Below are 26,479 nucleotides of genomic sequence, written 5' to 3'. Positions count from 1 at the left end.
CTCCCTGCAAAAATTACAGCCATCCTGCCCCCCCGGGGGACAGATGGGGCAGTAGACCCCAATCTGCCCCTCCGGGGCGGCAAAAAGCCCACTAGATGCCAGGGATTTTTTTAGGCAAATTTTAATAAGGGTGGGGGCATTGGCATGCCCATTTTGGGCAGCCCCCACCCTAATTAAAATTTTCCCAAAAAACTCCCTGGCGTCTAGTGGACTTTCTGCCCCCCTGGGGGGCAGATAGGGGCAGTAGCTCTCAATCTAGAAGCCAACGATTACGCTGGCTTTTTTTATGCGTGGGGGTGAGGGCTGCCCAGAATGGGCATACCAATGCCCCCATTCCCCAAAAAAATAGCCAAAGTGTTTCTGCCCCCTTTGGAGGCATATCGGGGCAACCCCCTCCCCCCCGATACCCTCCCAGGTGGCAGAAAGCCATCTAAGCACGGAGTTGTTTTTAGCAATGTGCCTACCTGTGGATTTTGGGTCCTAGCGCAGCCGGCACATAGGGAAAACTACCAAACCCACACATTTCTGAAAGCTAGACACCCGGGGGAGTCCAGCGAGGTATGGCTTGCGTGGCTCCCCTAACGTTTTCCTACCCACAATCCCCTGCAAACTTCAAATTTAGATGGAAAATTCACTTTTTTCTCAAATTTCTGTGTGGGAAAGTTCTGGAATCAACGTGTATCCACAAATTTCATCACACCCAGCATTTCCCCAGGTCTCCCGATAAAAATGATACCACACTCGTGTGGGTAGGGCAAGTACCCGAGACAGGCAAGGGCCCAAAACCTATCGAGGCAATATCAAAATGACCTATCACAAAACAACCTGGTTTTGCAAGGGGGGTCACCTGGGTTTTTGCCCCGGGCTCGGCGCCATCTTGGAAAACTACCAAACCCAAACATTTATGGAAACTAGACACCAGGGGGAGTCCAGCGAGGTATGGCTTGGGTGTGTCCCCCATCATTCTCCTACCGAGAATCCCCTGGAAACCTCAAATTTTGGCTAAAAATTCACTTTTTTCGCAAATTTCTGTGTGGGAAAGTCCTGGAATCTGGGAATATCCACCAATGTCTTCCCACGCAGCATTCCCCCAGGTCTCCAGACAAAAGTGGTACCTCACTTGCGTGAGTGGGTCAAGGACCCGCAACAGGCAAGGGCCAAAAACCTATTGAGGCAACATCAAAATGACCTACCACAAACCAACCTGGTTTTGCAAGGGGGGGTCCCAAGAGGTTTTGGCCCGGGGCTCGGCAGCTATCTAGGGAAACCTAGCAAACCCACACATTTCTGAAAACTAGACACCTGGGGGCTTCCAGTGAGGTATGGGTTGCGTGGATCCCCTAAAGTTTCCTTACCCAGAATCCCCTGCAAACCTCAATTTTAACTGAAAAAAATCACTTTTTTCACACATTTTTGTGTGGGAAAGTTGTGGCATCACCGGGCTTACGCAAATTTCCCACCACCCAGCGTTCCTACCAGGTCTCCTGATAAAAATGGTGCCTTACTTGTGTGGGAGGCCCAAGTCAGATCCTTCCTTGTTGCTGTTCCAACCCTTCTTAATCAGATCTAAAACTTCATTTAGAACCACATCCAGTGCCATTTCATCACACCATCTTTTTTCACTGATGATCTGTTGATCAATGATACAAACCAATTCATCAGAATCCTCCCAATCAATTTTATCAGACAAAGTGTTGGGTGTGAGACGTGACAGCACATCTGCTATGTTATTTTCAACTCCTGGTATGTATTTTATCTTGAAATTAAATTCTTGTGGCTCTATCACCCACTTTGTTATTTTGCTGGATATGGCATCGAGGCCCTTTTTACTAAATATCTCCACCAGGGGCTTATGATCAGTTCTCACTTCGAAATCAACACCCCAAAGGAACTTTAAAAAAAAATTATAGCCCAAAATACTGCAAGGGACTCTCGTTCCACAACTGAATATCTAGTTTCAGGATCTTTGAGACTTTGTGACCAACACATAATGGTTTGCATCCCATAGGAACCCTTCTGTTGCAAAACAGCTCCCAGACCCTTTTCACTTGCATCAGTGATGAGTATGGGTTTGATCATAGGGTTAAAACTAGCAAGAGAAGGTGCTTCTTAAGTTTTCCTTTGATATCAATGAACTCCTTTTCACAACATTCAGTCCATTTGAAATCCACGCCTTTCTTAAGTATCTCATATTTGCTGCACTATTAGCAAAGATCTTTACACATTTCGAATAGTATTCAACTACCCCTAAACAGTTCATGAGTTCACTTTTGTTGGACGGTGAACTCATCTTTTGAATTGTATTAATTAGATCAGCTTTAGGTTTCACACCATCACTAGTAATGTTGTGACCTAATTAATCTATTGAGTTTGTTCTAAATTTCCACTTTTCAGCCTTAATTGTTAAATTATGATCTGAAAGTTTCCCCAAAGCTAGTTTCAAACGAGAGTCTTGTTGACAGTTATCATCCCCATAGATTAATAAGTCATCTTGGTAAACATAGACACCTGATAAACCTTGAAGAATATTTTCCATTGCTCTCTGAAACACTGAAGAGGCTGATACTAATCCAAAGGGCATAAGTATAAATCTATATGTGCCGAAAGGTGTTATGAATGAAGTTAAATCCCTACATGACTCTTCCAATTCTATCTGGTGATACGCCGAGGTAAGATCTATTGTATGAAAAACTTTGGCTCCACCCAACAGAAACAATAATTTGTTTATGTTTGGCAAAGGATATTTGTCGATCACTGCACATTTGTTTAATTTGTCTCAAGTCAATGCAGAGTCGCAAATCCCCTTTGGGTTTGTGTGCTGCCACTACCGGAAGCAACCATTCTGTCCCTTCAACCTCTTCTATGAATCCCCAATCTTTTAATTTTTCTATTTCTTTTTGCATATCCTCCCTTACTGAAAGAGGAACATTCCTCACTTTGCAACATACAGGAATAGCATCTTTTTTAAGTATAATGTTATGCTTGTATCCTTTGAGACACCCCAGATTTTTATTGAAAACATTTGGATACTCTTTCTTAAGATCATCTACCAAATCCCCACTTTCTTTTTTCATAATAGAATTTATGTCACTTCTTAGTTGAATGGGAGGATCAGCATTGGGGTCAAGGAAGACTCCAAGGTCATCTTGATGGATCCAACTGATGATGCTATCACCTTTTATTGATACGTAAATTTTACCTGTAACAAATTTCTTTTTGTACTCGATCAGACCTGTGAAATACCCATGAAGTTTGATGGGCTCTTCCCCATAAGCCAATGGCCTTATGTCTGGCTTCAAAAGTGTAACTTTACCTTTCAAATTATTCATATAAAATCCACATGAAACAATTGTAAATTTCGCTCCTGAATCGAATAAAACTCTAGTTTTTGCTCCTTCAACTAAGATTTCATCATATGGACAATTCTTCTTCTTTTCTCCACTTACTACTTGTACAACTATCTGACCACATTCATAATCTTCAGAGTTGGATTCATCGTATTCACAATCATTAACATCAACTTCTTTAACCTTAGATATCACCTTACTATTACACATTGAGGCAAAGGTACCTTTCCTTTTGCATTTGGGACATGTTAAACCTAAAGCTGGACACTTTATATTATTAGCCAAATGTCCCATTTTACCGTACCTGAAACACTTACTATTGGTCCATTTTTCATTAATTTTTTCTTTGTTTTATGAGGCTACTTTGTAACTCCTATCTTTAGATCCATAACTCACTTTACCTTTGTTCTTAATTTCTTGAAGCTTGAACTCTTTCATGGAATCTTTCTTCAAAACTGTAACACATTTCATCGAATGTTCAATCCTTTTGGGTACAACCAGAACATCATCTAGGGTAGGCTCATCACGTGACCATAATTCTTCCCTGACATTCTCCATATTGCATTAAAACATGAACTGATCACGTATACGTTCATCAGTTAAGCCATCGAATTTACAAGAAGAAGCAAGTTTCCTTAAAATAGTTACATAACATTCCACCGTTTCCTCATCACCTTGCATCCTCTTACCGAACGTATACCTTTCTAAAATAGTGCTTACCTTTGGCAAGTAATGATTATCTAGTTTTTTGATGCATATTTCATCGTCGTTGAGCCCATTCGCTTCTTCACGTAATAAGTCTGGTAGGTGGTCAAAAACGTCTTGGCCCTCCGACCCTAAACAATGTCAAAGTAATGAAGAATTTCTCTCTGCACTAAGTGAAGGGCCACATACCCTAGCGTAGCTTTCACATACAACTTTCCACTTCTTCCATTGTATAGGAGGATTACCTGCCTAAGATAAAATAAATGGGGCTGCAGTAACATTTTGCATTTTTAGATTTCTATTATATATTCAAATATTGTGCATGAATGTGTGATGTGTTACTTATATAACAACCATACAAACTGGCTTAAATATAAAGCTTATTAAACAATTATGCTTATTGCGAAGTATATTCTATTTAGAGAAATTACTGTTATGTATATCTGCTAAGGGCAGTAATCTCGTAGCCGTGTATGTCAGCTTCTAGCACACTATACTATAAAGTCACTAGTTCATAAGTAAGAGCTAAAACAAATACATTTTTAGTGCCTCCCAAATGTAGCTCAAAGTTATAAAGCTGTGCGTATCAGCGTAAATTGTGATGCTGAGCGCACGATGAACAAAACTAAGTAAAAGCCATGCGCATCGGCGTGTAGTTTCCGATAGTGATGCTGAGCGCACTTCAGGTTGCTAGGATACTCGAAAGCGTCGCTTTCAAAATGGCCTCCACGTGGGATTATACTGCGGAATGACGTCAGATGCCTGCATGACTGCAGCAAGATGATGTTCACTGAGATTGTCGGAAGAAGAAGGTTCCTGACGCGACATATGAAGAAGTTCTATTCCTCAATCGTAACGACAACAAAGAGACGTTGGTGTTTAATTTTGAAGCAATAGCAACTTTCAAATTATATGCAGTCTCACGAAGAAAGTCGATCCCTTTTGCAATGTGATTGACAATTATAAAACAACTATTAAGTGCTATACGAGCTGCAAATCAAATTCCAAGCGCTGAGTCATCAATCAAAGGCACAAAAACACAAAGATTAGCTAATGTTACTGAATGTTATCAATGACGACAAAGCCCCAAGGTTTTGTCAAAGTTACCGATAATCGACTTCTTCAAATTAAGTCATCAGCAAGCATAGAAATTATGTTTATGAAAATCAGGAAGTTAGTTTTAAAACAGCACTACTCCAAGATTCCGATGGTCTCCACGACAATCCTAAGCATGCTTAAATGTTCTTAAACAATTCTCAAAGTAGAAATATTATTTACAAATTAAGTCTTGCATGAGGAACTTCTATCAAAATGAAAGGATGAGACCGTATCGGAAATGTATTTACTCAAACTTTAATACATATGCGGCGAAGCTCCCAATCCTTATTAAAATGAAATTTGATAACCAAATCTTGCTGAAATTAAATTCTGGTAAAGTTCCGTAGTATTAATAATAACATAAGGCAGATAAAATGTATATCAGTACATTGACATACTACACAGATCTTCAGCCTCTTGCAGGATTCAAGAAGGAGGAGGAGGGCCTGAAGTGAAGAGAGAGGTCGTAGCAAGGTGCGATGTGGAGAAATATAGGCCTCACATTTACGTTTGAGGAAACAGGGTGTATGTGCGAGAGGTTGTGAGGCTGACGACAGGGTCTGGTGGATTGGTGGAAGTGAAGGTGGCTATTAAGATATGCTGGCCCATTGTTATGCAGTGTCCTGAACGCGTGTGTGAAGTCATTAACACTGCTACTCTGATAAATGCACAGGGGCCTCGAAGGAGGCAGGGTGGCTGCACCCTGAAGCCCCTGATAGGGAGCAACTGCTGTTGATTATAGGTTTGTATGTTCAAGATTAGAAAACTTGGTTTTAGAATTTTTAAGAGTCAGACAAAGTGCAAAGAATGTGCAAAAGTAATTCTTCATGTTAACCATACAGTTGGCTATTTTTCTCTTAATTGTGGTGCCATGGAGAGACACGGTCCATAATTGCCAAAGTGATATTTTTAGAATTTAAAAATTGAATTCTAATGAGAAAGGAGAATCCAGATGTTGTATCTCCTTTGTAATAAGGGCTTTACAGTCCATTCAAGTGACTGGTAACTGAATGAGCTTTTATCTTGGTCCATGGAAATGTGTTTTCAGTTTTTAGTTGCCAGTTTCTGAAATAATAGGAGGCTCATTTGAAATGAGCATGCATCCTCTAAGAACAGTTATTTCCAATCGGTGATTAGAAGAAACCTACACTGATTTCTGTGTTCAGTAAGATTTGTGTTGATGTCTTTCCAAATGAGCTGAACTAATGTTTTATCATTACTCAATCTTATTTAATGCATTTATTTACTGGAAGCAAAATCTTGAATAATATTCAACTAGTTTATTGAAAATTCAAACCTGGTTTCTGACTTGGCCAAATTCGTAAAGTCTAAAAACGTGTCTATACATTTTACTTGTTAAATGATCAACGAGTCCGGCTACTGATGAAGGTTGGGCAGCGAGGCTAAGTGTTATTGTTGGGAGAGTTTTGTTCATCCCTCATGGAGAGTGGAGCATGCCGGGAATTGATGTTTTTTTTTATATCAATTCGAATGCCAGAGCAAAGAAAGTTGCCTTTTGGGTTAGTGAGTTTCTGTGAGGTTCGACGGTGCCTCGATATTCAAACAATAAGCCCAAGTATTTATATTCATGAGCGGTTTCTATTTTTTCTTATGAAGGTATTTTGGGTTTTGTTTCCTCATTGTTAATTTCTAGTTTACTTGGGTCACAGTAAGAAATTATGTGATTTAATGATCTTTATAGACCTACAGGGGTTTTATAGAGTAAGATTGTATCATCTGCACATTGCAGGATCAGCAAGTCTTGACTAATGGATATCCAGTTCAGGTGTGTCTACTTGTGAATTGTCGATCACATCATAGAGAGCCACAATGTAAATATTAACTAAGACGAGGTCTAATATGCAGCCCTGTTTCAGCCCATTAAAAGTCCATATTTTTCTTGACATTTTTCGTCTGCATGCAAAATGATAATGTAATATGGATTTGTAGAGTGCTGATTTTCACCCATGAGAATATCTTGGCACTGAGTAGGTGAGTGTAGGTGTGTAGTGAGGCTGGGCCTAAATACAGGCAATCTGGCTGGTTTGGGATGCCGGTGTAGAGTGTATTGCCGTAGTCAACTCTTCTTGTGATTTAGGACTGCATGATGAAATGTCTGATATCCAATGAGAGTCACTTGAAGATTTTACATAGCATGCAGAGGAAGTGGATGCATGAGGAGGCGACGGGGTTGAGATGGGTCTTTATCGTGAGTATTGTATCCAGGCTGAGAACTAGGTTCCAAGCATGGTTTGTTGGGGAGGGTGCGGGTCCAAGTTTGGCGGGCAGCCAGGTAGAGTTTCAAGGTGAGCTGTTATTCCCAAAGATCAGCACTTCAATTTTGTTGGTGTTGAGCTTGAGGCCGTTTTATTCCATCAAATTAGCCACGCTGGTCATGCATTGCTTGAAGTTTGCCTTGGTGGTGACCTTTTTCATCTGAGAGGGAAAAATGAGCTGGGTGTCATCAGCAAAGGATCTGATGATGTTTGCCAGAGAAGCCATGCACTAGTTGAAAAGTATGGGGCTGAGTGACAATCCCTGTTGGACTCCATAGATGAGGTCATTGGGTTCTGATGCGAATGGCGTGAGTCTGACTTGTTGCATTCTTCCGGAGAGGATGGAACTATCCATTTGAGTTCTGGTCCTGGTATTTAGGGGTGGGCAATAAATTCTACTCCGCCATTGGAGTTCACAGAGTTTTGGCCACTCCGCATTACAATTATAACCCCGAGTTATGGCAAAACTCAGCCAACTGCTGTAAGGCAGAGTTTTTTCTCATGCGTGGCTTACCAGTGGTAAGTTGGCGAGTGTGAGTGGGAATTGGCATTCCCTAGCATGATTTCCAGCCGCTGGGAGGGCACCTGACAATATTTCCTCAATGTGAGCAGTCACAACTGTTTGCGGTGAGAAAGCTGCTGCTTCAGTGGAAAATGTACTCGAGCTGCAGTAAAGAAGCAGCACCCTCTGGTGTGCCAAGTGGTAACATTCTCACTGATTTTGCTGTGTGGAACAAGCTCCCTGAACTAAAAATCATTGCCAGTAGCGCGATGTGCTAATTTCTGCCCGTTTGCGGAACTCTGAAGAATCTTGCTGAGTTTTCATGTAACTCCTTGGAATTCCTTGGAGTGAAACTCCACAAGCTCTACCCTCCCTACTTGTATTACTGCTGTGTGTAGTCTAGCATTGAAAGTGTGGTGGAAGATGGTGTTGAAAGCGGCTGAGAGGTTGAGGAGGATGAGGGTGGCGGTCTCTCTATGGCAGAGGATGATGTGGATGTTATCTGTGGCAGGAATGAGGACTGGTTCAGTGCTGTGGTTGTTTTCAATTCCTGATCGTGAGTCGTACAGAGCTTGTGGTGTTCTAGGTTATCAGAGAGTTGTTGATGTTCTTCTCAGTGACTTTGGCTGGGAAGGGGAGCTGCAAGATGGTTCGCTATTTACTGAGTACATCGGAGTCGGCTGAAGGTTTTCAAGGATGGTGGTCACATTGTCATGTTTCCGGCTATCAGGGAAAGTGACTGTCTTGAGGGAGGTGTTAATGATTGAAGTGAGTGCAGTGCTGTTCATGGCTCTTCCCAGGTTGCAGTCATGGTGGAGGCAGGGTTCTGTAGGCACCCCTGAGTTGACTGTCTTCTTTATTGCTGCAGTGTCCTCGATAGATAGAGGGTTCCATGCTGTCAGTTGGTGGTCTTTGGTCAAAGAGGTTAGCAGGCTGGGCAAGTTGATGAGGGGTGGCTGGGGTTCAAAGTTGCTATAGACCTTGGTGATTTTTTCGTGGAAGAAGTCAGAGAGGTTGAAGCAGAGTTCTTCTGTATCTGTGATGGCGTTGGTCACAGCTGTTGGGTTGGTTAATTTCTTGACAATGGAAAAAAGTCCCTCGCCATGGTTGGAGCTAGATTTGATTCTCAGGTTCAGGGCCTTTTTTTGGTCTTTTTGACTTGATGGTGATAGTATCTAAGTACGGCCTTGTAGGTGCTTATTTTGGTGGTTCCTCTGGTGATTTTCCATTTCCTTTCAAGCTGTTTACAAGCTCTCTTGGATTCCTTGAGGTCAGTGTTGTACCAGCTTTCATCATGTAGGCTATCTGAATGGCATTCAGCAGTGGTACCGGAATATTGCATTGTTGCAGTTTTTACCACAGAATATTATGCTGGACCTTGTCAAAGGCCGCTTTGAAATCTCTAAATTTTGAGTGTAATGATGACTTTTTTCCAATGAGTTTTCCCACGAGTATAGTGAGCTCTGCAACTGAGTCATGACGAAAGGCGGTCTGAACAAACAGGTTCAGAGACTGTTTTTCAACCCGACCATCCAGATCTTCTAAAATGCCTCAATATCTAACAGTTTGCTAGGTTCATTTGGTCTCCTTTTTAATAAATAGTTTCTAGGTTTTTTTGTATTACCTACGTTGTTCTTCAGTAGTTAAAGAGTTAAGGAGAGAACTAGGTGCCTTTGCCTTGTCACATCTGGACTTGGAAGAGGACTGACAAAGGACTGCAGTGCTGTTCCCTGGACCTGGTAGAAGAGGAGACTCAAGGAGTCAGTTTGATGACTTTGTGTTCCCACTGCAGGGCAATAACAAGCTGAAGAAGCCCACCTGGCAAGTCAGTAACCACAATTACTCGACCACCACTGACTATTGACGAGCAGCCTGCAAGACCAATACCCAACAATCAAAAGTTAAACCTATGTCTGCTGGTCCCAGGAGAGTCATTGGAGTGAAGTTTGGTTTCCCAAGAAGGACACTCGCCCCCATCAAAAGGAACTGCTGGGCTCGCTGTGACCAGAAACCAGTAGTCCAATGACAACTGAACATTTGCTGCCCTGACCAGGACTTGAGTGACATTGAGCCCTGTGGGGAACATCACTCCACACTGATTGTGGACCGAGGAGTAGCACCAGGTTGATCACTTTTGATTACACATTATCCTCAGCATCATACAGCATCTTCAGCATCTTATATTCCTTGCATCAGAACTATTCCATTCATGTCTACAGAGATTCTTCGTTTGAGCTGGAACTGGACTTGAAAAGGCTCCGGTGACAGGTAACTGTCCGACTACTCCTCACTTGTCACCTTGGCTTGTTTTCTGCTGGAGTTGGTCATCCAAAGTGGGCCACGGTACCCAAACACAACTCTTTAACAAGTGATCCAAAGTATCTGCTAACTGCGGTAGTTGCCAATGCTTGTTGATAATTGAGTGAAAAGCAGTCATTTATGTTTTACTTAAAAAACTATATCTCTTGTAGTTTTTCTTAATTTTTACTATCTACAAATTCATAAAAATATGTTTTGTGTGACTTTCTCGAATGGTTATTCTGGTACTTCCAAATTCTTTGCACTTGTTTTTTTGTTGAAGCATTACTGCTCATAGTCACAGCTACTCAGGGTTGAGCTATAGTTTTACAAATGAGCCTGACTAGAATCAAGATAGTATTGTGAGTATATTACATGGTGACGTCACACAACTGCATCATGTAATACACCACTTTCCTCACAGTTGCCCTTTGCTTTCAAGTTTTATATACAGGTGGCTTGGATTTGGTCTGTTTCAAGTGGGAGCTTTGCTATTTTATCCTTCTTAACCGAGTTTAGGAAAATGGCAAGACGATCCTTTGCGCGACCTAACTTCTTTTCTTTTCTTGTATGTCAAATTTGAGAATTCTCATTGCAGAGATTCAGTCCCAAGTGCAGAGACTCACCCACTCCTGAGGGACATTCACCATGAATGCAGAGGCTCTTTGTGAATCTGGCACATAATATATTCCCTTGGGTCAGCATACCCAGTTGTCCTTTTGAACTATATTGTAGTCATAAAATAATCTAGTTACAACTTTCCACATAATCTAAGTTGACTTGAATGTTTAACAATGGTGGACTTTAAAAATGCCTTAATGTCATGTTAGCTGACACCACTGCATGTTAAGATCTGGCATTATTGGCACCTGAAAGTTGGCAAAAAGGTAATTGAAACTCAGACAAAGACCTAAAACTTTGGTCTTTGCCACTGAGCTCTGTCCTCAAAGACCGTATCAAGGAAAGGCCAAAGAGAATTGATCCAGCCCACACTGTCCTGCAGAATCCAGCCTTTTTCTCTTCCTCAAATTTTGTGCCCCACATTTCATGCACTCGCCTTATCATACATTGACGGATGCAACACAGTACTTGCTAGCCCTAATTTACACCAAGCAAAGCTTTTCTTCAGTCAGTAGCATAAATATTGTTTAGCCAATAGACTTTGAGAGAAACTCCCTTACAATGGAAGAACTGCATTGTGTCCCTCTCCCTGACAGAATCCGTTTCACAGTCTGTAGTTTGATCTTGAGTACTCTCCATTCAAGTAAACCCTGCTATCTTGCCTCTAACTCAATGTTTCCAGATTCGAATGAACTACGAGGAGGTCATTCCTGATCAGACAGAAAATCCAAAAGTCTTACAGAGAAAACGGACATCAACAGGCTTTCTCTGTATCTATCAAAAAAGAGGACGGGGAGATTACCAGTCCAGAATACACTCACCACCAAACAACCAAAGTCAAATACCACTATACTGTTCCGAGGGGATTCTGTATCCACCTTTCTCTCACAATGGGATCCACGGCCTGTAGACTTTACCTATGCACATGTTTGCATCGACCACTTTGGCAGAATGGGTTATGTTGGGGCAGAACACTACTCTATTACTAGTGGTAGATTGGGGGGGGGTGCGCTCATGTTAGATTTTTAATGACACTTTCACCAGATATTTTTGATCTTGTGCATTTATATATCCACTTTTCATTTTATTTTTATGCAGGTTATCCTAAACCAAGTGCTTTATTAGTACAGTTCTCGAAAGTTGTGATAAGATGTCAGCCACCACCTTATCACCCACGCATTTGAGTTAAAGAGCGCCTCACTCTACTGAGAAGATTAGGTCACATCATGTACTGTTGGTCCTGACAAAATAGCCCAAGATCTCTCCACGACTACCTTAGTGTAGGAGAGTAGGATCTGCACTTGTGTTGCCCACACTTTTTTTCTGATGTATACACTGGTTTCTGGCTATAGTCTGGCTGGGTCCCTGCTAATCAGGGCCCCAGTCTAACTGATCTCTCTAAACAACTTGGTGTGCATATTAGATGCACTAGTGATTGGATACTGTGGTACCTTGTGAGCCCCTAGTATATGGTACCTTAGGTACCTAGGGCATTGGTACTTCACAGGCCTACCAGGGGCTGCAGCATGTATTATGCCACCCCTAGGAAGCATTCTCAATCTGACACCACAGGCCTGCTACTGCAGCCTGTGTGAGGTAGTGTTAGCACTCCTCACTGAGGTATAGGTTCCTATATCTCACCATACACACACATATAAACCTATCAGTCACCCCTATGGTAGGCCCTATCAATCCCAAGGGCAGGGTGCTTGGTTTACTATGTGAGGGGGTGCTTCTGCCTGAGCAGGACCCCTCTGCAGCTGGCAGAGTCTATTCTCTGCTGCTGTTTGTGGATGCGGTTAAACCATATACTCTTAAGTGCTTTATAACCTCCCGGTAAATGCTAACTTTGGAATGACTGCATCAAAACATGTCGTGTTTGGTGTCAAACATCTTGGAATCATACCCCCACACCAGTAACTGGTGTGGGAGTATGATCCCACCCTTCTAGAGGGGATGACATGTACCCACTGTACTAAACGGTAGAAATCTTCTAAGGCCCTGGCATCACAAAATGGATGCCACCAGCACAGACACCGGGCTGCCCTCCTGCTGCTGACCGAAACTCGCAGTGGAGGGAGCCCAACAAAGGGTTTCCTGTCACAGGGAGGTGTCACAACCTTCCAGACAGGATTTAGTGTATTGGAGCTGGGTGGGTGCACTCTGAGAGTGCCTTTGAAGTCCTGTACTGGGGGAGCAGTAGGCTCCTCTGTGCATATGCCAGCTCAAACCGGTTCAGGGGTCTCTGCCCCTGTCCTGGCGCGAAACTGGACAAAGGGAAGTGGGTGTAACCACCCACTACCCTGGCCCTCCTAAAGGAGTGGCCATAGAGCTAGTCCCTCCCATTTTAACAGTATAAGATACCAAAGCTTGCCAATGCAAGTTATATTACACCTGGACGATGCTCTAAGAAGAAGAATCCTGGCCCTTCAACTTTCTACTACCTTTAGAAGACCGAAGGATCTCCCTTGGAGTCAAGGAGTGACTCCCCTGCTTGACAGGCACCAAAAGGACTGAACTACGGTTGCAAACTTTACCGCTCCCGCCGGAGCCCGAAGTCCCTGCATCCCCTGAAGCTGATTTCCTGACCTCTCAACGGCCATTTTGCGTCGCCAGCGAAGCTGTGGCATCTGGACCCTACGAGTGACGAGGTACAGCAATACCAGGGAACCATGCACTGATTTCGAGTGCAAGCCCTGAACGATGAACTACAAACTTGTGCTTTGGACCACTTAATGTCCAAGTCCCTAGCAGGTCTGGAACCGAAGATCAGCGGCCTACCTTGTCCCAAGTGACCGTGGGCTGTTAGTGAAGTTTCCCTGCAAAGATGTATTCGCGGTTGCTTGCCCGTTGGCTAGCAGCTCTCCAGAAGACTTTCTGAACCACTTCAAGAGCTTGCTTGGTTGCTCTCAGCCTGCCCTCACTTACTCTCACTGGGTAAGTTCATCGGACCTTGCTGGTCTGAACAATCCACAATCTTCTATCCACACAAGACTTGCAGTTGCCAAGGTTTGTTGACTCCAATCGAGTGCCGACACCGCCAACAGCTGCAGACGTCGTGGGACCCTCCAAATACAGCTGATGGTCTTCATCGATTTCTCCTGGACCTCGTGGGCGAAGAGACAAAATGACATCAGCGACGTGAAGAGACGCGACAGCTGTGGTCATCTATCCTGCTGGCCACTGGTCACTGGCAAGTGACTCTGAACTCTGTCCCCTCAATTTCTAGGTCGCCTGCAACTCCAATCCATCGTTGGATTTCCACGGACACTTCACCCGACGACACAAGCAGCAAGACTTCCACGATTCCCATTGAAAACAGCATCGCGACCCGACACCAAAGGACACCTATGCACCCGGCTTCCCTGGGTGAGGTAACTCTGGCATTATGGTGCCCAAGTGTGCATTGGCTATCGAAGTACTTACCCTGTAAGTTGTTTGCTTGTTGTCTACTCAGAAGTGCCCTAGAACTGTAAATTAATAACCGCGAAATGTTGCCATTGACACCAATGAGAAGCCCGCGTGTGTGTTTAGACACTGCACGCGTCTCCTGTGGGCTGATTACTTACCTGTAAACACTGCAGCAGCGAAGCCCCAGTGATTCCCAAAGCCCTAGGCCTCTTCAATTTGCAAGTCGAGTTGGTTATACCATTTTTTTAGTATATGGTCTGGTACGCCCCTAGGGCTACAGCCATATTTGTGCTTAATTTATTGAGAAGTGTTGATCTTTTGAATGTTTACCTGGCTCTAATCTCATAAAGAGATTAGTAGAGTATATTTAGTAATAAATACATATATATTTGATATATATACCTGTGTGGTGTCTTTTCATTTGGTAATATTTGAGATTATAAGGTAAAACAAGCTGCTTTACATTCCTCAGAGACTAAGCCTGAAGGCTGCTCTCCACAGCTACCACTAGGATAGCTTTCTTTCAAAAGGTTGTCTTCAAACCTATCTACCAAGAGTCGAATTAGACTGGTGCAAGGTGGCCACTAGAACTAGTGACCAGCATATGCCAGGCCAACTTCTCACATTGGTGGGCAGCGTGCGGGATTCCAGCTTGCCATTGTTTTACCAGAAAATCTCTATTTGAATTACTAACTGAAAACCACTTAAGGTACTCAAGGTACATATAAAGTCAAGCTAGTATCAATAAGTTCTACTGAACTTAGAGCTGTTTGTGAAGGGATAAGCACACCCTTGCTACAGCTCAAGCTAGGTTTAGTAGGCCACAACTAGTGTAGGTAGTACAACACAGCACAACACTAGTATGCCTCACCAGGATGGAGCCAGTGGGTCCATCCCATCTCAGTACAAAGATATTGCCTATACTGATTTAAAGGCCTTATGCTTTGAGAGACAACTGAGGGTGGGCATGAGTCCCTCATCACAACACCTGATAGATCTGCTAGTAGCAGATGACCTGAAACAAGCTCTAGGAGCAAGTGGGTCTGGATCAGGGGGTGGGTCAAACATAGTCTCTGGGTCTGATGATGAAAATCAAGATGACCTGGAGTCTGTGATTGAAGGGCCAGACTCACAAGAGTCTAATGGAAACAGAGGAATTCTCCCTAAGAGAACTGATAGAGTGGGAGACAGGCCTAGGTCCCTCTCAAGGGACTCTGACAGGTCATACCACTCTGGAAGAGAATCTGTTTCACAGAGGAACTCCAACTTTCCCAGGGAGACCTCCTCTGAAAGAAGGTACAAATTGCTGCAGTATGAGGAAGCTAGGCTTGCTCTCAGAACCATGCAATTGGCCTTAGATAGGGAAGCCTTCGAGCTCCAAAGAGCTTCAAAGAAGGAGGGGTTAGATACCCCTGGTGGCAGCAACAGTGTCCCTAGAAACAGAGATTATACTCCTGACCATAGGAACCTGTCCAAGGTTGTTCCTCCCTACCAGAGTGGGGATGATATCCACAAATGGATAACTGCTATGGAGAGGGCCTGTAAAGTTCAGCATGTCCCCCAGAAACAGTGGGCAGCAATCTTGTGGCTCTCCTTTTCAGATAAAGGTAGAGACAAGCTCCTCACTGTTAGAGAAGAGGATGCTAATGATTATGAAGCCCTGGAGAGTGTTTTGATAGATGGGTTTGGCTTAACCACTGAACAGTACAGGTTGAAGTTCAGAGACACCCAGAAAGCACAGACTCAGGATTGGACTGACTTTGTTGATTGTGCAACCAAGGCTCTAGAAGGTTGGCTGGTTGGTAGTAGAGTAACTGACTTTAAGTGATTGTATAATCTTATAATGAGAGAACATACCCTTAATAATTGCCAGAACCAGTTGTTGCATCAGTACCTGGTGGACTCTGATCTGACCTCTCCCCAAGAATTGGGAAAGAAGGCAGACAAATGGGTCAGAACCAGGGTGAGGCAGAAAAACCAGAACCAAGGTGGTGACCCTAACAAGCAAGATCCTAAAGGCTCAGAGAAAGGTGGGGATAAATCTAAAGATCAGAAGTCTTCACAAGGGCCCCAAAAATCTGCATCTGGTTGGGAGTCACAATCTGGAAAGGTAAAAGGCCAAAAGAAGCCCTGGTGCAAATTCTGTAAACAGAAAGGGCACTGGACTTCTGATTGTACCAAGTCCAAAGACCAAACCACCACCACTCCAGCCCCTAAGGCACCTGTTCCCCCTAGTACAGTCAGTGGTGGAGGTAATGCTCAGACTAAGGGTGTAGTAGGGTTGACCCTGGGTTCTGATGTGGACTCTGGCCTAGTCAGAGTACCAACACAGGCATTGCTAGTTTGTGAGGGAGACCTTGATATGTCCTTCCTAGTGAGCCCCAGTAACCTGGGCAAATACAAACAGCAGCCTATTATAAATGGCAAACAGGCTTTGGCATTCAGGGACACAGGTGCTAGTGTCACCATGGTGGCAGAGGACCTAGTGGATCCTGCACAGGTCATCCTGGGTGAAATGTACCAGGTAACCAATGCTAGCAACACCAGGACCAACCATAGCCTGGCAGTTGTTAATTTCTCCTGGGGAGGGGTAACTTGCCTCAAAAAGGTAGTAGTCAGTGCAGACCTCCCTGTCAAATGTTTGTTGGGCAATGATCTAGAGACTTCAGCCTGGTCTGAAGTAGAATTATGGACTCATGCTGAGATGTTGGGTATACCTGCAGAGGTATTTGCTGTGACCAGGTCACAAGCCAAAATGCATAGAGCTGAACCAGCACTGGATCCTGAAACTATGGACCAGATGCTACCCAAGAGGAGGAGCAGTAGGGTTAAGGCTGGGCCTTCCCCTCTGTCTCAAATCACAGATTCCCCTCCAGAGGGAGGAGAAGCAGAGCCTGAAGAAGGAACTGCCCCAGAGGAACTTGAGCCTGGTCAGGTTGAGCTCTTGGGGGCAGGGGGACCTTCCAGGGAAGATCTGAGCAAAGAGCAACAGTGCTGCCCCACTCTTGCACCCCTCAGACAGCAAGCTGCTGCTGAGGGTGCTGGGAGTGCTAGTGGGTCCCATAAGGTTTATTGGGATGAAGAGCTCCTTTATTCTGAGGCTAGGGAACCTACCCCTGGAGCCACCGGGAGGTTGGTGATTCCTCAGAAGTTTAGGGGGTTCCTTTTGACCCTAGCACATGATATCCCATTGGCAGGTCACTTGGGCGAAAACAAGACCTGGGACAGGCTTGTACCACATTTTCATTGGCCACACATGTCTGAAGACACAAAGGAGTTTTGTCGCTCCTGTGTCACTTGTCAAGCCAGTGGCAAGACAGGTGGTACTACAAAGGCCCCCCTGATACCACTACCTGTGGTGGGGGTTCCCTTTGAAAGGGTAGAGATTGATATAGTTGGTCCCCTTGACCCTCCAACAGCATCTGGGCACAGATTTATACTTGTGGTAGTGGATCATGCCACCAGGTATCCAGAAGCTATTCCCCTCAGGACTACCACAGCCCCTGTGGTAGCAAGAGCCCTCATTGGAGTATTCTCCAGAGTGGGTTTCCCTAAGGAGGTTATCTCTGACAGAGGTTCAAACTTTATGTCAGGATATTTGGCTGCAATGTGGAAGGAGTGTGGTGTAAACTACAAATTCACCACTCCCTATCACCCACAATGCAATGGGTTAGTTGAGAGATTCAACAAAACCCTAAAAGGAATGATTAAGGGCCTCCCAGAGAAGCTTAGGCGAAAATGGGACCTTTTACTTCCTTGCCTTCTATGTGCATACAGGGAGGTTCCTCAGAAGGGGGTTGGCTACAGCCCCTTTGAACTTCTGTTTGGGCACCCTGTGAGAGGACCATTATGTCTGGTGACGGAGGGATGGGAGTTACCTCTCAAACCTCCCAAACAGGATGTAGTGGACTATGTACTTGGTCTCCGCTCCAGGATGGCTGAGCACATGAAGAAGGCCACTAAAAACCTTGAGGCAAGCCAAGAACTGCAAAAAGCTTGGCATGACCAAAAGGCTGTTCTGACTGTTTACCAGCCAGGCCAGAAAGTGTGGGTATTGGAGCCTGTGGCCCCAGCAGCTCTCCAGGACAAATGGAGTGGCCCCCATACAATTGTTGAAAAGAAGGGAGAGGTCACCTACTTGGTAGATCTTGGTACTCCCAGGAGCCCTCTTAGAGTGCTCCATGTCAACAGACTTAAGCCATATGTGGACAGGGCTGACATGAGCTTGCTCATGGCAACTGATGAGGACCAGGAGGAGGAGAGTGACCCTCTCCCTGACCTCCTCTCTCAGAACCCTGATGATGGGTCAGTTGATGGTGTTGCTTTGGCAAGCAGCCTCACTGAGCATCAGCAAACTGAATGTAGACAAGTGCTACATCAGTACAGACATATGTTTAGCCTGACCCCAAGTCAGACTTCCTGGTGCACCCATGAGGTGGACACTGGAGACAGTGTGCCTGTAAAGAGTAAAATCTACAGGCAACCTGACCATGTCAGGGATTGTATCAGGACTGAAGTCCAGAAAATGTTGGAGCTAGGTGTTATTGAGCCCTCAGATATCCTTGGACTAGCCCAGTAGTCCTTGTCCCAAAGCCTCACACCCAGGGCGGTAAGAAAGAGATGAGGTTTTGTGTTGACTACAGAGGCCTCAATGCAGTCACAAGGACTGATGCCTACCCAATACCAAGGGCAGATGAACTAATAAATACTTTGGCCTCAGCCAAATATCTAAGTACATTTGACCTTACAGCTGGCCATTGGCAAATCAAATTAGCTGATGATGCCAAGGCTAAAACTGCATTTTCGACCCCTGGTGGGCACTATCACTTTGTGGTAATGCCCATTGGTTTGAAGAATGCACCTGCCACATTCCAGAGGTTGGTGAATAAAGTTCTGACTGGTATGGAAACTTATTGCTCAGCATATCTAGATGATATTGCTGTCTTTAGTTCTACCTAGCAGGATCACCTGGTCCACCTCAAGAATGTATTGGAGGCCCTGCAGAAAGCAGGCCTCACTATCAAGGCCACTAAGTGCCAGATAGGGCAGAGTCAGGTTGTGTACCTGGGCCACCTTGTAGGTGGAGGCCAGGTTCAACCATTGCAGAGCAAGATCCAGACCATAATGGACTGGGTAGCTTCAACCACCCAGACACAGGTGAGAGCCTTCTTGGGCCTGACTGGGTACTACAGGAGGTTTGTTAAGGGATATGGATCTATAGTGACCCCCTTAAATGATCTAACCTCCAAGAAAATGCAAAAAAAGGTTCAGTGGACAGCTAGCTGTCAAAAGGCATTTGATGACCTCAAGCAGGCAATGTGTACTGCCCCCATCTTACAGAGTCCAGATTACAAAAAGAAGTTCATTGTCCAAACAGATGCTTCAGAGCTGGGTGTGGGAGCTGTACTGTCTCAACTTAATGATGAAGGTCAAGACCAGCCAGTAGCTTTTATAAGCAGAAGGCTGACCCCTAGAGAGAAACGTTGGTCAGCTATTGAGAGGGAGGCCTTTGCTGTGGTTTGGGCCCTGAAGAAGCTGAGGCCATACTTGTTTGGTACTCACTTCATTGTTCAGACTGACCATAAGCCCCTCCTATGGCTCAAACAGATGAAAGGTGAAAATCCTAAACTGCTCAGGTGGTCCATTTCCCTACAGGGGATGGACTATACAGTGGAACATAGACCTGGGACCCAACATGCCAATGCAGATGGACTCTCGAGGTATTTCCACTTAGAACATGAAGACTCAACTGGTCAAGGTTAGTTTAATGTCCCTGCGTTTGGGGGGGGGGGGTTGTGTAGGAGAGTAGGATCTGCACTTGTGTTGCCCCCACTTTTTTTCTGATGTATACACTGGTTTCTGGCTATAGTCTGGCTGGGTCCCTGCTAATCAGTGCCCCAGTCTAACTGATCTCTCTAAACAACTTGGTGTGCATATTAGATGCACTAGTGATTGGATACTGTGGTACCTTGTGAGCCCCTAGTATATGGTACCTTAGGTACCTAGGGCATTGGTACTTCACAGGCCTACCAGGGGCTGCAGCATGTATTATGACACCCCTGGGAAGCATTCTCAATCTGACACCACAGGCCTGCTACTGCAGCCTGTGTGAGGTAGTGTTAGCACTCCTCACTGAGGTATAGGTTCCTATATCTCACCATACACACACATATAAACCTATCAGTCACCCTATGGTAGGCCCTATCAATCCCAAGGGCAGGGTGCATGGTTTACTATGTGAGGGGGTGCTTCTGCCTGAGCAGGACCCCTCTGCAGCTGGCAGAGTCTATTCTCTGCTGCTGTTTGTGGATGCGGTTAAACCATATACTCTTAAGTGCTTTATAACCTCCCGGTAAATGCTAACTTTGGAATGACTGCATCAAAACATGTCGTGTTTGGTGTCAAACATCTTGGAATCTTACCCCCACACCAGTAACTGGTGTGGGAGTATGATCCCACCCTTCTAGAGGGGATGACATGTACCCACTGTACTAAACGGTAGAAATCTTCTATGGCCCTGGCATCACAAAATGGATGCCACCAGCACAGACACCGGGCTGCCCTCCTGCTGCTGACCGAAACTCGCAGTGGAGGGAGCCCAACAAAGGGTTTCCTGTCACAGGGAGGTGTCACAACCTTCCAGACAGGATTTAGTGTATTGGAGCTGGGTGGGTGCACTCTTAGAGTGCCTTTGAAGTCCTGCACTGGGGGAGCAGTAGGCTCCTCTGTGCATATGCCACCTCAAACCGGTTCAGGGGCCTCTGCCCCTGTCCTGGCACGAAACTGGACAAAGGGAAGTGGGTGTAACCACCCACTACCCTGGCCCTCCTAGAGGAGTGGCCACAGAGCTAGTCCCTCCCATTTTAACAGTATAAGATACCAAAGCTTGCCAATGCAAGTTAGATTACACCTGGACGATGCTCTAAGAAGAAGAATCCTGGCCCTTCAACTTTCTACTACCTTTAGAAGACCGAAGGATCTCCCTTGGAGTCAAGGAGTGACTCCCCTGCTTGGCAGGCACCAAAAGGACTGAACTACGGTTGCAAACTTTACCGCTCCCGCCGGAGCCCGAAGTCCCTGCGTCCCCTGAAGCTGATTTCCTGACCTCTCAACGGCCATTTTGAGTCCCCAGCGAAGCTGTAGCATCTGGACCCCACGAGTGACGAGGTACAGCAATACCAGGGAACCATGCACTGATTTCGAGTGCAAGCCCTGAACGATGAACTACAAACTTGTGCTTTGGACCACTTAATGTCCAAGTCCCTAGCAGGTCCGGAACCGAAGATCAGCAGCCTACCTCGTCCCAAGTGACCGTGGGCTGTTGGTGAAATTTCCCTGCAAAGGCGTCTTTGCAGTTGTTTGCCCATTGGCTAGCAGCTCTCCAGAAGACTTTCTGAACTACTTCAAGGGATCGCCTGGTTGCTCTGGGCCTGCCCTCACTTACCCTAGCTGGGTAAGTTCATCGGACCTTGCTGGTCTGAACAATTCACAATCTTCTATCCACACGAGACTTGCAGTTGCCAAGGTGTGTTGACTCCAATCCGAGTGCCGACACTGCCAACAGCTGTAGACCTTGTGGGACCCTCCAAATCCAGCTGCTGGTCTTCATCGATCTCTCCTGGACCTCGTGGGTGAAGAGACAAAATGACATCAGCGACGTGAAGAGACGCGACAGCTGTGGTCATCTATCCTGCTGGCCACCGGTCACTGGCAAGTGACTCTGAACTCTGTCCCCTCAATTTCTAGGTCGCCTGCAACTCCAATCCATCGTTGGATTTCCACGGACACTTCACCCGACAACTCAAGCAGCAAGACTTCCACGATTCCCATTGAAAACAGCATCGCGACCCGACACCAAAGGACACCTATGCACCCGGCTTCCCTGGGTGAGGTAACTCTGGCATTACAGTGCCCAAGTGTGCATTGGCTATCGAAGTACTTACCCTGTAAGTTGTTTGCTTGTTGTCCACTCAGAAGTGCCCTAGAACTGTAAATTAATAACCACGACATTTTGCCATTGAAACCAATGAGAAGCCCGCGTATGTGTTTAGACACTGCACGCGTCTCCTGTGGGCTGATTACTTACCTGTAAACACTGCAGCAGTGAAGCCCCAGCGATTCCCAAGGCCCTAGGCCTCTTCAATTTGCAAGTCGAGTTGGTTATACCATTTTTTTAGTATATGGTCTGGTACGCCCCTAGGGCTACAGCCATATTTGTGCTTAATTTATTGAGAAGTGTTGATCTTTTGAATGTTTACCTGGCTCTAATCTCATAAAGAGATTAGTAGAGTATATTTAGTAATAAATACATATATATTTGATATATATACCTGTGTGGTGTCTTTTCATTTGGTAATTCAAGAGATTATAAGGTAAAACAAGCTGCTTTACATTCCTCAGAGACTAAGCCTGAAGGCTGCTCTCCACAGCTACCACTAGGATAGCTTTCTTTCAAAAGGTTGTCTTTAAACCTATCTACCAAGAGTCGAATTGGACTGGTGCAAGGTGGCCACTAGAACTAGTGACCAGCATATGCCAGGCCAACTTCTCACACTTAGGGATGAAATATGTTGACCTATAACTTAGGCCAGAGCTTGCTAGACGGTCTATAGGTGACAGTTTTATACTCTCACTTGAAGAGACACAGACCATAGTATCCTAAGTGTCTCTCCCTTCTTTTTTAAGCTCAAGATCTACCGGGGATATCACATTAAATATTTTGTTGGCATCTGGTTGACAGTTGATTTTATCTTCACACCATTCACCGGTCTTCTCAAATTGTAGGACACACCATTCCTTGTTCTAAGGTGCTCAATTGGCATATTTATTAACAGATCTCCGACAAAGAACCCTCTTGTGGGGCCCGCCAGGCATTGCAGCGCTGGCCTGGCGAGCAGCATCGCCCTATGATGAAGCATGTCACCTTCAGGTGAATGAGGGCAACTGTACTTACAAGCACATGCTTCCCGTGGGACCTGCTTCCAGCTAGGGATACTTTCTCTGGGGCTGAATCCCCTCAGAGCCTTTTCTCTGTTTATAGATTGAGACTCAGGAACAAACTCCTTTTCACCCTCAAACGTACTTAATTGGTGGTGCAAACTTGGGAACGTCTCAACACAGACTGTATGCCTGTATCCTCCATGTCTCACCACACTGTGATGCCGCTTCTGATGTAGTCTGTAGTTGTACAATTTGTTGTTTGGAGTTTTATTTCTATTTAAAACAAAGATCAATGATCTTATCTTCAATTGTTTTTTTTTTACAGAGAATCGGAAATTGCGCCCCCAGATCTACAAAGGTAATGCATTTTTAACAATGTATGCAGATAATTAGACATGTAATTCATATAGCATGTATTTTAATTAGGATCTTTGTGTATGTATTTCATATATATCATGTAGGGAAATACCTCTTTTTGCATGATCACTCCCAAAGTTTTGAACTGATGCTGATGGTTTTTGGCTCTGGTAAGTGAGGTGTACTCAGTGCCAGTGAGGTCTTTGTCTGAGGAGCTCTACCATCACTGGCATATGTTAACTTACTTATAAGTACCTAGCATATTTTACCAAGTGAACTCAGGGTCTGTGAGTTAAGGTATCCCTCATGGGCTGCAGCAGTTATTGTGTCACCCTGATTTTGATGAGGCAAATGTATGTCTCCGAACCAATCACTGCAGATGGGTAGGACAGTTTCACTCTTCTAACTCGACATGTTTTTATAAATTGTTGTTTTTACAAATTGCCATTTTGCTGTGGAAAAGCTAGTAGCCACATTGGGGAGTGCAGGGTCACAGCTGACAACCCAACAGTGCTAACTCCTGCATAGGACTACTAAAATTGATACTTCCAGACATCAAAATAATTGCTACATTAAACCTGACATGATGCTCAATTCGAATTTAATATAACGTTTGCACATTTAACAACTCTAGAAAGTTGTTACTTTGTTGCCCTCCGTTAAACAGTGACCATTTATGGTTGCCGGGCACAAGACAGCCTTCTGCCCTCCTGGGGGGAGCTATGAATGACTCTCAGGAAGAAATACAAGGGGCCTGACATTGGAGGAGGTTTGACCTCTCCCTGGCAGGAAGGCCAAACAGGGTGTGAGCCCAAAAGTTGAACTTCAAAGGGAAAGCAACCTTTGATGAGAAACAAGCAAGAGGGGATTCTCTTTTGTTCCTTGCAGACAGGGTGGCATCAGGGGCATCAGGGACAGGCTGAGAGAAGCCACTGCTAAACTGCTTATCTTTGGGCATCCAGATAGTCGCATCTTTGGGATGGGCTAGGGAAGGCCACACAAATAGATAGGGGTTCTGACACGCTTAGACTGGACAGACGCCACACTTCACAGGAAGTCATCACTAGGTGGGAGGTGGCCCGATAGCCTATTGGCCAGTCATTGCTGCATCTCTCCAGGGGACAAACTGGGATTAAAAGTGGCACCCAGACCTTGGATCACATCTGTACTAGAGGAAGGAACAAAGAGGGACTGCTGTGCTGTGCCCGTGACCCGGCAAAGAGAGACTGTACAAAAGACTGAGCTGCACCTGCTGCTCCTTGGGCCAGCAAAGAGAGAACCGTGCCTGTGATGCCCTACGCAAAGAAAAGTCATTCCCAAGGCCCAGACTGGAGATGTGACTCCAAGAGTCATTTGGCTGACGTCCAGTTATTTGTACAAGGCCACAGAAGCTGAAGAAGCCTGCCTTTGTGAGTTGGTAGCCAAGGACGCCTGATCCCCATTGAGTGCCAACGTTTAGCTTGGGAGACAGAGTCCCAACCCTCAGAAGTTGCACCGAGTATGATATACCTGGGAGAGTCATCAGAATGCAGTGTGATCACACAGCAAGGATGTTACCATTAGTTAAAGGGAACCACTGGATGCGCTCCAAGTGGAGACCAGTAGACCAGTGGCAACAGTTTTTTGTCTGGGCTTCACCCAGACATGGAACCCTGTGGCTGAGGTCTTATCACTGTGTTTGTGGACTGATCAGTGGCCCCAAGATAATCCCTCTCATCAGCTCAGCATCCTCAGTATCCTTGAGCATCTTCAGCATCCTGTATCCCTTGCATCAGGACCACTCCAATGATTCCCCTTGTCACCAGCTCAGCATCCTCAGGATCCTTGAGCATCTTCAGGGTCCTCCATCCCTTGCATTAGGACCACTCCAATGATTCCCCTCGTCACCAGCTCAGCATCCTCAGTATCCTTGAGCATACTCAGCATCCTGTATCCCTTGCATCAGGACCACTCCAATGATTCCCCTTGTCACCAGCTCAGCATCCTCAGCATCCTTGAGCATCTTCAGGGTCCTCCATCCCTTGCATTAGGATCAGTCCATTAAAGGCTATGGTAGTTCACCCATAGAGCCTGGACCTCCACTGGAGACTGATTTGATGGCAGAACCATGATGGAATTAGTGACCCCAAGCATGCTGGGAAGGTAACAGTGCATCCAGACCTTATGGCCCTCTGCGACCAGAACCATGATGGATTTAGTGACCCCAAGCGTGCTGGGATGGTAACAGTGCATCCAGACCTTATGGCCCTTTGTGACCAGAACCATGATGGATTTAGGGACCCTAAACGTGCTGGCACGGTAACTGTGCATCCAGACGTTATGGCAAGTGTGATTGCATGGTAGTTTAAAACTTTATTAAAGCTCAGCATTTTTACAGCGATCTCGGTCCATTTCAAGGCTTTACTGCATCTGAGAACAAAACGCAATGATTAATCATTTCCTTGATTGAAAATTCATGTCTCCAAATACCCCCGTGGACTTTTGCAGTTAAGAATTTTATTTAAAGATAAAAGTACAACCTATTTTTTGTAATTGGGTGTCAGATTATTTTTGCTCCTGATTCACGAAGGTAAACTAACAATTTGTTGTAACTTTACTACTTTTTGGTCTTCACAAAGGTCTTTACGAGTAGTATCTTTATGACGGCTGAGTCTCCCCACTCGTGGCGGAGACTTGGGCCCATATTCTGAAAACTGGAATGCAGTGCAGCCTCCAGAGAGGCTGCGCTGTGCTGCGTTGCGTGACAGGGAGAGAGCAGGAGAGCACCATATTCACAGAGATATGGCGCTCTCCTCCCCTTTCCTTAGTGCCGTGCTAATGTATGCTGCCGTGCACCAGTCACAAAGCTTAGTGCTAGGGTGGGAGCCAGAGTCCAGCATGGGTTTTGTACTGGAAGGGTACACACTTCAAAGCTTTTCCTACTT

The 26,479-nt window shown here is 45.1% G+C and overlaps 1 protein-coding gene across 2 annotated transcripts in view; it reads left to right on the top strand.

Moving 5' to 3' along the window:
• The window catches only part of LOC146859549 (CD5 antigen-like), a 756,734-nt gene that overhangs the window by 487,914 nt on the left and 242,341 nt on the right, over positions 1-26,479 (top strand). For both annotated transcript variants that reach the window (XM_085650246.1, XM_085650247.1), the window contains one exon: positions 23,524-23,556. In XM_085650246.1, the coding sequence (XP_085506372.1) occupies positions 23,524-23,556 (33 nt within the window). The remainder of the gene's footprint in view (positions 1-23,523; positions 23,557-26,479) is intronic.

Source organism: Triturus cristatus, chromosome 3_2, assembly GCF_964204655.1.
Source record: "Triturus cristatus chromosome 3_2, aTriCri1.1, whole genome shotgun sequence".
Lineage (NCBI taxonomy): Eukaryota > Metazoa > Chordata > Amphibia > Caudata > Salamandridae > Triturus > Triturus cristatus.
Note: the sequence above shows the minus strand (reverse complement) of the source record. Positions and strands in the feature narration are given on the sequence as shown.